Source organism: Bos indicus x Bos taurus, chromosome 12, assembly GCF_003369695.1.
Source record: "Bos indicus x Bos taurus breed Angus x Brahman F1 hybrid chromosome 12, Bos_hybrid_MaternalHap_v2.0, whole genome shotgun sequence".
NCBI classification, from domain to species: Eukaryota; Metazoa; Chordata; class Mammalia; order Artiodactyla; family Bovidae; genus Bos; species Bos indicus x Bos taurus.
In genome coordinates, this window is record NC_040087.1 from 83457495 (window position 1) to 83472856 (window position 15362).

Sequence of the window (15362 nt, forward strand, 5' to 3'; positions counted from 1 at the left end):
CTGAGATTGCAAAGGAGGAAGTAAAATGATCTATTCTTAGAAAACTTGATCTTGCATATAGAAAATCTAAGGAATCTCTTCCCTCCCAACACACATTATTAATAAGTGAGTTTTGCAAATTTACAGGATAAACAATTAGTGAACAGAAATCAGTTGTATTTCTATAAGGCAACAATGAACAATCCAAAAACGAATTTAAGAAAACAATTTCACTTAGAAATAGCATCAAAAAGAATGAAATACTTAGGAATAAATTTAACAAAATAATGCAATATTTGTGTTTTTAAAAATACAAATCATTGTTGAGAGAAATTAAAGAAGTCCTAAAATAAACAGAAATGCATTTTGTGTTTATGGATCAAAAAGACTTAATGTTGAAAAGATGTCAGTGCTCCACAAACTGGTCTACAGATTAAATGCAACTCCTATTAAAATTACCTTTTTTCATAAATTGACAATTAGAGCTTAAAATTAATATTTAAATTCAAGGAGCCCAGACTAGCCAAAACAATCTTGAAGAGGAACAATACCTATGTTTTCCATTTCAAAATTACTACAGAGCTGCAGTATTCAAGACAGTATGGTACTAGAAAAAACGTAGATATATAGATCAGTGGGATGAAATCAAGAGTCCAGAGAAAATCCTTTACCTTTATGGTCAGTATTTGACAAGATTGTCAAGACCGTCCAATGGGGCATCAGTAGGCTTTTCAGCAAATAGTGTAGAGACAACTGAATATCCACATTCAGAAGAATGAAGCTGGATTTATACTTCACAGCATATACAATAATTAACTTAAATCATAGACCTAAAGAGAAAAGTGGAAGAGTTAGTTGCTCAGTTGTGTCTGATTCTTTGCAACCCCATGGACTGTAGCCTGCCAGACTCATATTTCCATGGAATTCTCCAGGCAAGAATACTGGTGTGGGGAGCCTTTACATTCTCCAGGGGATCTTCCTGATCCAGGGATCAAACCTGGATCTCCTGTATTTTGGGAGAATACAGTTTCTTTACTGTCTGAACCACCAAGGAAGCCCACAGACCTATATGTAAGAGCTAAAATGATAAAATTTTTAGGATGAAACATTGAAGTAATGTGACCTTGTAATCCTTATGACCTTGGATTAGCAATGGTTGTTTTTAGATATGAGACTAAACTCATTAGTCAAAAAAGATAAACTTCATAGATCAAAATGAATAACTATGTTGTAGAAAGAGAACCATCAAGACAATGAAATGAAAATACAACTCACATAATGGGAGGAAATATTTGAAAATTATATATCTGATGAGGAGCTTTGCTCTAGAATATATAAAGTACTTTTATAATTCAACAATGAAAAGACAAACAGCCCCATTAAAAAGTGGGCAAAGAACTTGAATAAACTTTTCCTAAAAGGGGACATACAGATAACTAATAAGCCCATGAAAAGATGCTCAACATTACTAGAAAAAGTAAGGAAATGCAAATCAAAACTACAAGTTACACTCAACATCCACTAGAATGATTAAAATAAAAAAGTCAGTCAGATAGTGTCAAGTCCTGACCAGTCTGTGAAGAACTTACAGCTCTAGTACCCTGCTGGTATCATCGTTAAAGGGCGCACCCACTTTGAAAACGGTTTGGTTGCTATGCAAAATTTTAAACACAGGGTTATCATATGACCCAGAAATTCTACCAGTAGGCATATACTATTTCCCTGGGTTTCCCTGGTGGCTCAGCTGGTAAAGAATCCACCTGCAATGCAGGGGACCTGGCTTCGATCCCTGGGTTGGGAAGATCCCCTGGAGAAGGGAAAGGCTACCCACTCCAGTATTCTGGCCTAGAGAATTCCATGGACTGTAAAGTCCATGGGGTCGCAAAAAGTCGGACACGATGGAGCGACTTTCACTTTTACTTCCAGCATATTACCCAAGATAATTTAAAAAAATGTCCAAACAAAAACCTATACATAAAGATTCATAGAAATATTATTTATAATAGTAAAAAGTGGAAGCAACCCAAATATCCATCAATTGAAACAGCGAAGCAAAATGTCTGTCCATACAGTGGATTTGGCTTCCAATCCACTGTTTGGTGCCCCAGTGGTAAAGAATCTGCCTGAAATGCAGGAGACTCAGGAGACATGGGTTTGATCTCTGGGTTGGGAAGATCCCCTGGAGGAGGAAATGGCAACCCACTCCAGTATTCTTGCCTGGGAAATTCCATGGACAGAGCAGCCAGGTGGGCTACAGTCCATGGGGTTGCAAAGAGTTGGACACGACTGAGCGCACACAGACACACGGAGTATTATTCCACCATATAAAGGAAAGAGCATTGTTCCATGCTGCAAAAATATTATGCCAAGTTTAGAAGCCAGACACAAAAAGCCACATATAGTATGATTCCTTTTATGAAATGTCCATAATTGGCAAATCCAAAGACATGGAAAGTGCCTGAGTGGTTGTCAGAGGCATTCAGATTGTTCTGGGTTTCGTTTCAAGACAGCACTGTCTACAGCTGTCTACCTCCATACTGGGCAGTCTATTATAAAATTAAAACATGCATTTCCCTTTTCTGACCAGTGTATGCTATTCTGAAATCTGGACTTCCTTATCTTTCTTCCTTCCTAGGTAGATTGAAATGACTCATTCCCTATTTCATGCTTCCCTGAAAGATCAGGAAGCCACCTCATCCTAAAATAGACTGTCTCTGAGCTCATCCTGATGTCTGTAGCCCTCACCGTGGTCCTCAAAATGTCCTAGGCAGGCACAGAGATCTCAACTTCTGCAGTCTCTCAACCCACCATCAAGGAATCCATCAGATTCTATGAAATCTTCTTCCTGAATAGATTTGAGGCTGCCTAATTTCCTCCCTTTAATTTTACTTACTGAATGTGAATTTAAATTAAAAAAAAAAAAAAAACAGAAAATGTCATGGCTTAGTTTTCCCTGTTTGGAAAGTTATATTGATTTATATCATTGCATTACTCAGTGCACTCTTTTGTGGATCAAATCTTCATTTATTCATCACTTCTTTGGTTAAATTTATCCTTTAGAATAAAAGCCTAGGGGGCTAAAGGTTTTCTACAGACGGGAGGTAGGCGGAGGATGCTGGAGGGAGCTCTGTTTTCAGAAGGTCTCTTAGGGCCCTGCTTGGTTACATTTTTGTCTCCGGAGAATAGCTTATTGACCTTCCCCCAGACCTCTCCTCCCTGTTCTCCTCTGCGTCTTCCTCCTCTGCTGTCTGTTCAGGACCTCACTGAAGAGCAAGCAGCTAGACAGTGGTGGCCAGTTTGGTCTCCCTTCTCCCCTGCTGCATCTCACTTCCCATCCTGGCAATCTCAGCATCACTGTTTCCTGAAAACCTTCTCTGTCCCCTCTGTGTTCAGTTGCTCAGTCGTGTCCGACTCTTTGTGGCCTCATGGATGGCAGCCCACCTGGCTCCTCTGTCCCCATGGACCTCCCAGGCAAGGACCCTGGAGTGGGTTGTCATTTCCTTCTCCAGGAGATCTTCCCGACCCAGGGATTGAAAGGGACTCCTGCATTGTAGGCAGATTCTTTACAGTGGAGCCACTGGGGAAGACCCTGGGCTTTTAATAAGAGCTTTTAATTTACTTCCCTGTTACTCATCTTGTTTCCCTCAAGTTTGCCCTTCAGAGAAATTTCAACATTTAGCTCATCTGTTTAAAATCTGCTAGCTGTTCTCCGTCAGTCTCAAGAGTGGTCTTTATTTGGGGAGGTCAGGGACCCCTTTGAAAAGCTGTGCACCCTCTCCAGAGAGTCTCGGGGAGTTTATGAGGTTCCAGATTAAATAAGCCTGGCCCCGAGGATGAAACATGATGTATGTAGCCTGTCAGTGAGTGGCTGTTAAATGAATAAATGTCGGGTGAATTGCCTTAGCTTTATACACCTTGGAGATCTTTCTTTTGCTATTACCTCTTGCTGCTGTATTAGGAACTATTTCACTTTCTTTGACACTTAAAAATAAAATCTTAGATATAATTAGAGAAACACTTGGATATGGTAAAATGCACAAATCTTACAGTTCAGTAAATCTTTATATACCCTTATATCTCTATATATTTGTACTTATATAATCCTGATCAACTTGGAAACATTTTCATCATTCTAGAAAGTTCCCTTATGCTCCTTTTCCAACAATACTTCACTTTAAAGACTTCTATCATCATAAATTAGTTTTAACCTGCTATTGAACTTCTTGTAAACCAAGAGCTGTAATTTGACACCCTCAAAATATCCCCCATCAGCTTCATGTGAGACTTTTATTTTGGTGGTATTTCTTCACACTGTTACCTACCTTAAACCACTTAATTAGCACCTCCATATTGGGGTCTAGAGATGTGTATCAACATCTTTGGCGCTCTGGAAATTATTCTATACTATTAACAGCTTACATATGATTGCCAGCATATATCTATTAAATTGAAAAACGATTCTATTAAAGGTGCTCCAGCTTAGATGCTTTATAAGCATCTAAAAAGTCCATTCTTCTCTACCCACTTAATTCCCACATATAAAGCAATACCCCCTCTCCCTTCTATAATGTCCTACTCTATCTGTAAATCTTTTCTAAACCCTTTTGTGCGTTTATGGATGACTGACCCCACATTGCAGTGTCTGCCATGATGGATACTCTAGGTGTAAGAGTAAACATCATTTGATTAGCATCATATTAGCGTTTTGAGAGAAAGCCCACAGTGGACATAAATAAACCTGAATAGGATGCAGAGGCGGGGGGCGTTGCAGCGATAAAGCAGTCAGGCACAGCTAAGCTGAGGACAAAGGCGTGGGGCACAGGGAGGGGCCGTGGGTCAGATTCTTGTCCTCCTGTGTCCCCACCTCACTTTACCCGCCTTCGCCTCTTCTCCACCTTCACCTCTCTAGGTCACTCACTGCAGGAGCCTTGGTGCTGCAAAGGAGGCACCATCCTCCTAGCATTTCATCAGCTTCACCCAAGGTTGGCAGAATGGCCATGTCTTTATTGCTTAACTCTGAGAAGGTTCTCCAATCATCCAAAGACATGAAAAGGAGGGAGAGGGAGAAAGGGGATGAGGGAGAAGATGGGGAGAAAGAGGAAGAGAAAAAAGAAGGCAGAGCAGAGAGAGATTCTGCGAGAAATGTGAGGTCATGGATTACGGATCAGAGAGCAGACTGTGTTCTCACACAGCATCCCAGTGCTGGTTTCCTGAGCCCCAGTCCCCACCAAAAAATGCAGTGGAAGCCCCTTATTACAGTGGGTTTGGAGAGAATTAGAAAACGAAGCTTATGTAGACTTTGGGCACTTCTCCCCATCTACACACACACACACAGGATGCAGACCTCTAGAGAGGGAGGAGGATGTCTCCATCTCCATCACCTTCAAATATAACCAGATGAGTCTGGAGAGATGATTCTCCAAATCTCCCCAGAGCTACCCCATCCCTAGCCTCCCAGGAGTGTTTTTAGGCAATTATCCTTAAACCAAAGTGGCTGATGCCCTTTGCCCTGCAGAGCAGATTGTGTAGACGTGCAAACAGTTATAGAGATCTGTTCCCAAACAATGAGTTCTATTGCAATTTCTCAAAAAAAATTAAGTTTCTAAGTTTGGGAAATAATATTATTTATGGATTTGGATATTTCACCATACAGTTCTTTTTCCAAATCACTTTAAAATACTGTTAACATTTTGTCCGCATGCCTCCCACCCCCTTGCCCAGTTTAGAGACCATACATTATCCTTTGAAAGCTAAAGTGAAATCTGTGTAACAGGCTCCAGTTCATCCACCTCACAACTGACTCAAATTTGTTTCCTTTCGATGGCTGAGTGATATTCCATCCTATATACGTACCACATCTTCTTTATCTAGAAAAAGTGTACTGATGAACCTATTATTTACAGGGAATGAGATGCAGACTTAGAGAGAGGACTTGTGGACACAGCAGGGGCAGAAGAGGGTGGGACGAATTGAGAGAGCAGCGTTAACATGTATACACTCTCACGTGTTAAACACACAGCTAGTGGGAAGCTGCCGTGTAACCAGGGAGCCCGGCCGGTGCTCTGTGATGATCTAGAGGGGTGAGTGTATAATCATGGCTGATTCTCGTTGTTATATGGCAGAAATCAGCACAACATGGTAAAGCAATTATCCTCCAGTTAAAACATAACTAAAAAACAAACAAGAAAGGTAAAATCTGAAACCAGGGAGTTTATTTGGAAGAAGGAAGTCATCAGTGTTTAAACTTGCCCTCAAATCATCTTATAAGGCCTTTTAAAGAAGCCTTCGTAGGGAACTGAAAAGGCAAATGAATAAATTTATTGTATCTTTACACTCACATGAAGAAGGCTTATCTTCCACTCCACCTCTCACCTCTTCTCCTTTCTCAAGTATAGTAATGTTTTCCCAGTTGTTTGATAATCCTGCATTGAATAAAATATTCCTCTGAGGTTACGTGTAGTGCCCCAGAAGATGCATTAGAGTATTTCTAATTCTCTGTTTCTTCATTTGATGACCCTTGAGTGTTCATTGATGTTTTAGCCTTCATAGGGAATAAGAAAATTAGAAAGTCTATACCTCAAATAAGTAATTATTTACTAAAAGAGGCTTTTTCTGTGATACAAGTAAAGAATATATTAAAGCATTGTATTATCAGAGGCTAGATGGACTGTCCCATGGAAAAGGGAGCAGAGGGTTCAAGGTAAGGCCAGGACTTATTTAGCCAACATCAGCCAAGAAGAGTTTTTAGGTTAAATGGGTTTGAAGTGAATATCAAAGGATGCATACAAAGTGAACGAGTAACTTGTTATGTATGTGGATAAGTGCATGGGTGGTTAAATTGTAGACAAGGAGATGTTTTCTATAAGACATTTTTTAAAGGAATGTATATAAACTGGGAAAGTGTAAAGTAGCCTCCAGATTTAATTGTCTGAAAACTCCTTTCATCCTTTTCAGGAAAATTGACATATATGAGGTCATCTAAATATCGGGTTGGCCAAAAAGTTTGTTTGGGTGTTTCTGTAAGATGCTACGAAAAACCTGAATGAACTTTTTGGCCAACCCGATACTTTAGCTGATTGTCTTCTAGTTGACAGTTGTGTACAGATCCGCCCAATTATCTGACCCTCCTGTCCCAGATCTAGCTCTGAGTTGGCCCATCGCTGATGTCCATAGTTACTCATCATCAGTGGAGTGTCATTCCTGTGCTTGTTCCCCCAGTTACAGAGTGGCTCACTGCTCCAAGGGGATTGAAGAACAAGGTGGAGAGGACTTCTTCATTCCTGTCCATGCACCTGTGCACACACACTTAGGTGCAGTCATACAGACACAAGCTGACACTGTCCACTGCGTACTTGTAGTTAAGATGTGCAGACTCTTGTTGGCAAGGTCACACTTGGGGAGGTGAAACAATGTCTGAAAATGGGCAAGTCAGCCTAGATAGTCGTAACATACACTGGAGAGATTTGAAAGTGGTTGTCAAAATCCAAGTGAATGAATTTGTGAAGGTTTTACAAATTTCCCTTGCTAGGTACCTGATGGCTCAGACAGTAAAGAATCTGCCTGCAATGTGGGAGATCTGGGTTCAATCCCTGGGTTGGGAAGTTCCCCTAGAGGAGGGCATGGCAACCTACTCCAGTATTCCTTGCATGCAAAATCCCCATGGACAGAGGATCCTGACAGGCTCCATGGGGATTGCAAAGAGTTGGACACAACTGAGCGACTAAGCACACAGCACATTAGAATTCAAAGTATTTTGTTGTAATTAGTGAGAAAAAAAAATCACAAAAGGTATGTGGTAACCAGATGCCCTTATGAATCAATTTGAGCATCCATATAGCCTGTGTGTATAGCGGCATCCTTATCTGTCTCTCTATATGTTATCTATTTTTCTGGTTCAATATATATGTGGGGTTCCCCAGTGCCTCAGTGGTGAAGAATCTGCCTGCAGTGCAGGAGACGCTGGTTCAATCCCTGGGTCAAGAAGATCCCCTGGGGGAGGTCATGGCAACGCACTCCAGTATTCTTGCCTGGAGAATCCCATGGACAGAAGAGCCTGGCAAGCTACAGTCACAAAGAGCTGGTCACAACTGGAGCAACTGAGCACTGTACATATATATGTATATATTTGGAGAAGGGAATGGCTACCCACTCCAGTATTCTTGCCTAGAGAATTCTGTGGGCTCTATTGCATTGCATAAAAATTAATTTTTAATCTTTTGTGGGGCAATTTCAAAATTGTAATTTTTTTTTTTTTACTTTACATTGCTCCTCTATGAAAATATTAGTGTAAATGCTGATGAACATTTTCTGTCCCTTATGGTACATATCCACATCTAGACCCTCAAGCCGTGCTCAGCTGGGTTTGCGTCCTCACTGTTATGCTGACACAGAAAGGGTGGTCTACATTATTCTATTCTCTCTTCTAGCCATTCAGATCCATATTGTAAATTCTTTCCTCTGTTAGCCCCACCATTGTCCACATCTAAGTTAAATGTCCGCTCGTTCTGGAAGGAGACTTCTGAGGCTGTTTTGAAGGTGAGGAGACCTGAAATCTGATTGCCAATGGTTGAATGGTCTGATTGAAAACCACATTGGCTCCAACAGTCAGCAGACTGTGGAAGGGAGCACGCATGGAGAGGCTGGGGTCTGATCAGTCAGGCAAGGCAGGCTCGATCCTGGTCCTGAGGGGCAGGGGGGATGACTAGTGAGGCGAAAGTCTAGCAAGAACTGAGTGTATTTACAGCTTTTCTTCTTGAAAACTTGGGGCTTTCCTTCTTCACAGCCTTTGGACCATTTAACCTTATAGGGTCCTAAATGATTAACCCAGATTATTGTCCTCAGGAGAGAAGACCTCGACTCCATCATTCAGAAGTATTCATTATTTGTGATGGGCGATGCTATAAATTAGGTTTCCAGACATTTGTGGAGGTTGATTACCTGTGGATTAAGGTTCCTAAACCTGTCTGTGATTTTCTTCATCGAAGTCTGATATTTTTAAGCCCCTGACCAATTCCAGCAGAAACAAAGATGACTTTGTCCCAGGACTTGCAGTTGCTTAACTAACAATTTGTGCATGTGATTTATAGCCTCATTTGGAATTTTTATAGTACCCTACCTAAACTGGTGGTTTCTATAAAATTGAGTTTTAATTCTACCATTGACTAAATTCTGAAAAAAATGCAGAAGTGTTGGATTTGGGAATTATCTGCACAAAGTCCGGCATGACAGATCCCGCCAAATAGGATTTTAAATGGGTATTTCACCTATGAGTTTTCATGAGAAAAACTATTTTGAAGCTTGGTGTCACATGTATCCCACTTTTAAAGATATTTAATAGTAAGCAAGTACTTGTCTGTCATTAGAATCATTCCAGTTTCATATTTCTTTTTTGTTGTTGTTTTTCTGGAAATAGTTCAGACTTATTTGAAAAAAAACCTGGTATAATGATGCTAACCTTTAAAAGAAAAAAAAAAGCCATTTTTTAAAAAAATCAGAATTAGCATGAACAGTGAGCAGATGTTTGGTGTATAAAAGAGAAACATGAATTTCTTTATTATTCCAAATTGCTTTTGAAATATTGTTCATGACATTCAGTGAGAACAATTGTTCACCATAAATTCTGAATGATAATCAAATCCTCATGCGTTACTAGCCTTTAAGTTTTGTAGCAATGAAAAATAACTTTCAAATGTGGAATTTCCTTTTATACCTAATGACATATTCTTGTGAAATAAATCATTAACATTATATCTAACCCAGTCTAGGTCTTTATTGCCTCCATCGTCACCGATTCTTCTGTTACATTTCTTATATCAGACTCAGAGGACCCCAATGTGGTCCATGTGACTTTCTAACACTGAATTAAGTTTTGTAGAGTTGGGCAGAGATCAAGGAATTTAAACAGTTGTAAATTACCAGTATTTTTCATTATTTTTTATAAAGGAAGTGAAGTGAATAGAGCCAAATTTATTTTTCCTCAGTTATCATGCCTGTAATAGAAGCTACGTTTTGTTTGATAATGATGGAAAATATAAAGATATATTTCTGTGTGGTTAAACGTAATTCTACTAGTGTTTTGAGCATGAGTGTTGGGTTCTGAGAGAAGAAAAGATGAGAGAAACTCTTAATCAAGGAGAATTAGATGTATCTACAGTTCATAATACATAATATTGTGTATTACCTAATACATACTTGACAAACATCTTAAGACAAATGAGTTCTATGACACAATTTACTCATCAAAAAGAAAAAAAATATAATGTATGAGAGTCAGAGACGTATGGTATGTGCCTGGCAAAGAAAGTATACTATTGAAAATATGATTGAGTTCAGTCTGAAAAGATCTATTATAAACCAAATTATAATAGACTTATTATATATAGATTATATATTGATTATAATAGTTTTTTATATTTACTATAAAAATCTATTATAAACCAAAAAATCCATATGAACCAGATTCTAAGTATTTTGATAAAGCTAAGAATAACTTTCTGGTGATAGTCTCATTTAACCCAAAAGTAGGTTGGATGTTGCTCCTACACACAGTTCTTGTCATAGAGTTTTTAGTACACTACACTGTCCTAACTTGATTGCATATGTTTCACCAGATTATAAACTCTTTGAGGGCAAGGATGAAGTCACCTTTCCCAATGTACTTCAAGTAGCAAGAGTCAGTGACTTGTCAAATGTTTATGTAATGAATCCATAATAAGCACATTTGGTAATGAGCCCCTGATCTATGGGGAAAGATGATAATTCTCACAGAAGACTTTAATAAGAGCTCTTATAGGGCTTCCCAGGTGATGCTAGTGGTAAAGAATCTGCCTGCTAATGCAGGAGACATAAGAGACGCAGGTTCAATCCCTGGGTTGGGATGATCCCATGGAGGTGGAAATGGCAACCCACTCCAGTATTCTTGTCTGGAGAACCCCATGGACAGAGGAGCTTGGTGGGCCATGGGGTTGCAAAGAGTTGGACATGGCTGAGGCAGAGAGTTGGATACTACTGAGCACGCATGTGCACACACACACACAGACACACACACACACACACAAGAGCTCTTGTAGGAGGCATGGCTTAAGTTACTTAATAATAGATTTTTCAAGCTCAACTCAATCATATTTTCAATCACTTCTTCATATTTTCTTTGCCAAGCATATACCATGCTTCTCTGACTCATACATTATATTTTTTTCCTTTCGATGAATAAATGGTATCATAGGACTCACTTAGGATGTTGAGTATGTATTATGTAGAGATGTGCAATTTGCAGAAAACAAAGAAATGGAGGTTATATAGATAACACACATCACCTTTTGTTCAGAGGAGGGGACAGCTGTATCAAGATCAGCTGTACTTTCCCCAAAGAGACACTGAATGATATTCATATAAAGTCGTATTACTATGTGTGTATGTGAAGACTTGTGTTAAAGTAAGAGGAGAGACTTTTGTTCTTTGCTGGAAGCTGATACATGTAGTTGTCTTTTATAGTTTTATAAGAAATCATTTCAAAACACATAAGGAAATCTTAGACAGTAGACTCTATAATCCATGTATATAAAGGGTATGGTTTAGACATGTTTTTAATTCCTGAAAAGCACTTAAAATGGTGACTTGATCACAATGACTTTCAGTAAGTAATACGGAATGAACGAATAAATGAGGACTATGCATTGATGATAATGACTGAAAGCCTCATTCTAATTCTTGGGGAAACCACTTCAAGTGTTTATAGTAGTCATTTGGTATATAGCTAAATGTCAATCACTTCCTTGTTACTGCTGATGCTCCCGTTTTGTTGAAAATCAATGATATCAACTAGAATTTGTATATACATCTTTCGGACCTTCACAGCAAAGGTTAAGACTTGTACTTGCCATCTGTAGGTGAGGAAGCTAAGACTCTTGGAAGCCAAATCACTTGTCCAGTTTGACACCATGGTGAGGGATAGAATCTAAATATGAAATCAGGCCATTCTGATCGAAACCTTGAACTCGTTCTTCTGTGTCGTACTCCAAAAATAGAATGATTCCTCGATTGTCATCTAAGTTATGGTCTTTGTTGCATAGACTTGAATTTTACAATCTTTGGGTTTAATAATGGCGTTACTCTTTGAGTTTAGCTTAGTAAGGGAACCTAAGACCTAAGCTTCTGTCTTAGAAGGATGTACATTGTTTATATTCATCTTCCCACGCCCTCAAAATTTGAAACACAGCTTCTTGACTATGTCAACTTCTTTTTGAGATCATCATTAAAAAATTAATTTAAAAATTATGTTGTATTCATAAGCGACTTATAAATGACCTTTTCTTTGGTTCATGTAGCTATTGCATTGTGAATATGATATTTTTATACTTTTTTATTGCAATAACCCTTGAAGATCATACACATCCTTCTTCCTGAATCCAATTCAGTGAGAATTACTTTGCCGGCTTGTACAGTGGCATTCACTGCAGTCTGCAGAGGTAGCAGCAAACCTAAATTTGTAAAGCGTTGCAAACCAAAAGCTTTTTGTGGATCCTTTAAGTTTCACATTCTGCGTAGAAAACCAGCAAGATGGATTGAGAAGCACAATGCAATTTCCTCATTAGGAGAGGCAGCTCCTAAGACCTGTGATTCTAGGAGGTGGTTATTCTGAGATGCCACTATCAATGTTCTGTTCACACACAGCAACTGGTGGCAACTAAAAATAATCAGCTCGGGACCAGCTAAGAATCTGGTCACATTTGGCTCATGGACAGCGTGCAGAAATGAGATTCAGGGTCCCTCCTGCAGTCGCTTCTCTGCAGCCCCCTCATCTGAAAGCTACTGAAAGCCATTAACAGGCAGGACCGGGAGAGAGAGCCGCACTGCAGCACACCTCGGAGCCGGCGGAAGGTGGGGTATCTGTGAGGACCAATTAGCCGCGACTATTCCTGGGTTCCTGGCACCAGGAGCCCTGTCAATCAAGGGGCTACAATAGCACGTGCAGCAGTGGTGGCTCCAGAGCCTCGGGGGACGCGATCTGAACTCCAGCTGCTGAATGAGAATGAGTCGGGAGCTTTCTGCACGGCCGTGGAACTGAGCCTCGCTTCAGTAATGCGTCCCGCGGTAAAGTGCCACCTGAGTAGGAGCTCTCAGTAATGCATTTCCTGGGGACGACAGTTGTAGCCGAAGAGAATGCTGGAATCCGTAGCAAGATTTCTGTCTGAGATGGAAAGATGTTTCACTCTCATTTTATCAAGTGCTGTAAGTAACCTTGCTCTTTGGCTCATCGGATTATTCGTGGTCTTGAAATACTATTTTATGCAGATGCCAGCCGGTCTGCTGGCATGCCACATGTGCCTGAGTGACAGAGAATGGTGACTTTGAAAGGTGTTTCACATGCTAAATGAATGTCCTCTTCCTACCGGATTCTGAAATAATTCCAGTGTGATCCAAATGCTGATAGTATCGAAATCTTTAGAACTCTAGCTTTTGAAGAACAAGATACAGCAATTTTTTTAAAAAAGCAGTTATTGAAAAAGAATTTTATAAGGTTTATTTCTAGGTATACACATATATGAATAAAATGTGGGCATAGAAACTTAGCTTGTTAATACGTGGCTGACTCCATTTGCTTATTTTATTCTGGGGTTGTGCTGCTTGTGTCTACATTTCATGCTTAACTTGTGAGCTTCACCTTGGGTTTATCCTTGACTGTAAACTTTTGTCCTTGTACCGTTCACCTTGCCGTACTCAGGGACTCAGGTAACATCTGTGACCAGACGCTCCACACTGATGCCAGTTTGGTGAAAAATAGTTTGGCACTGGCTTTTCTCATGGGTTCATGAAGGGTTTCTTTAGTTTCTGAATTTTTAACAGGATTTTCTGAGCTAGATAACGCTGCATCTAAGCCTTTTCTGGTTTATAATGAAGAGGGAGACATTTTTGGTAAAAATAGCTTGGTAGACATGCATTTTTTTTTCTCCTGTAGCACTTCTGTAAAGTTCTGTACATGTATGTCATTGTCTGAAAGTGATGAATGATATTTGTAGAAAATGGTTCCTTCCTAAGATGAAGGTTGGCAGAAGACATAATAATGTTAAATTTAAGTAACATCATTCAGGGAACATGTGTTTGGAATGGATATTGAAAGGGGACCTAAAACAATCACGATAATATGGAAGGGACAATAGTCACCTTTGTGGGGAATACATATAGGCATGAAAACTCTATGATTCATGAAAAGAAAAACTCCATGCTATTCAGCACACCCATAGAAGCATGATTTTGGCTTGCAGGACAATTTTAACTCCAGAAACAATTCATTTGTAAAATCACTTGTTTGCAAGTTTAAAAATTAGCTCTTTAATGAATTGAAAGTGATTTATTAAGCATGGGCAGCATCTTTAGGAATCAGGAGGAGTCTTTGAACCCCAGAAATCTTGGGGTTCCCATCCTGGTGAAACGTACAGGGGATCCCACTCTTGGCTTTTGTGTTGCCCCTCATGTTTCATTGCACCAGCAGAATGTCACTCTCTCCCCTCCCTGTGCTGCTGCAGAGGAAATTCCCGGAACCCTCTGCGCCATTTCTACAAGGAGCTGGGTGCTCCCAGGGAGGGAGCACCCATCTGGTGGGAGGCACCCCTGGGCATGAACAGAAGCTCAAAGGGACAGAGTGGCCAGAACTTGGAGGTTCAGGGAGCAGTCAGTCATCAAATGTAACTTGAGGCTGCCCCTTCCTGCCCTACGTTCCTTCTGTTGCAGCTGAATTATCTGAATTTAGAAGTTCAGAAAATTAGGAGGGATGATGTCTGACCCAGGGACACGTTTGAGATCATTCTTGCAGTCCAGGTGAAATCTAAAATGAATGAACGGGGAAATGTTCCAAATACCTGGGAAAAAAGTGTTCCTGATGAATTTATCAGAGTAATTGCCAACCTCTTACTAAAGATTGGGCTGTGTCCTTAGCTCTGAGTTTGGCAGTAGCTGCAAAATGTGAAGGCAGCATGGATATTGTCAAATGCTAACTTCTCCTCGGTGGGATGGAACAGCAGGTGAAAGGAGCTCAGACATTGTTTCGTCATGTGCCGTGACTCAAGGGACATTTTATAGTCTTGACTTTGATCTTGAAGGACGATTAGAATATAGACGGGGAAACAAGGGCATTTACAGAATCAGCAAGGGCTATTGATAAGGATCATAATCGACAGTTTAATCATGATTCCTGATGCAAAAGATATTATCGCACTGTGTTCCCTTGACCTTGGTCCTGGGGTGATCGGTTGCTCCATTCTTCATACTCCATTCCTTCTGTGATGAGCTCTGTTTCTTCCACACGCCTGCCTTTTTATTCCGGCCCCTGTTTAATCACGATACCATGTGTCCACTTCCATGATGGACCGATTCCTTCCAATACA

At 40.0% G+C, this 15362-nt stretch overlaps 1 protein-coding gene across 2 annotated transcripts in view; it reads left to right on the top strand.

Moving 5' to 3' along the window:
• Nucleotides 1–15362, top strand: part of MYO16 (myosin XVI) — a 519236-nt gene that overhangs the window by 86682 nt on the left and 417192 nt on the right. The window contains exon 1 of one of the 2 annotated variants that reach the window (XM_027557959.1): nucleotides 12485–13209. The exons of the other annotated variant lie outside the window; for it this stretch is intronic. Coding sequence (XP_027413760.1) covers nucleotides 13182–13209 — 28 coding nt within the window. The 5' untranslated portion in view covers nucleotides 12485–13181. Of the gene's footprint in view, nucleotides 1–12484; nucleotides 13210–15362 lie in introns of those variants that run through there. 2 annotated transcript variants of the gene reach the window in all.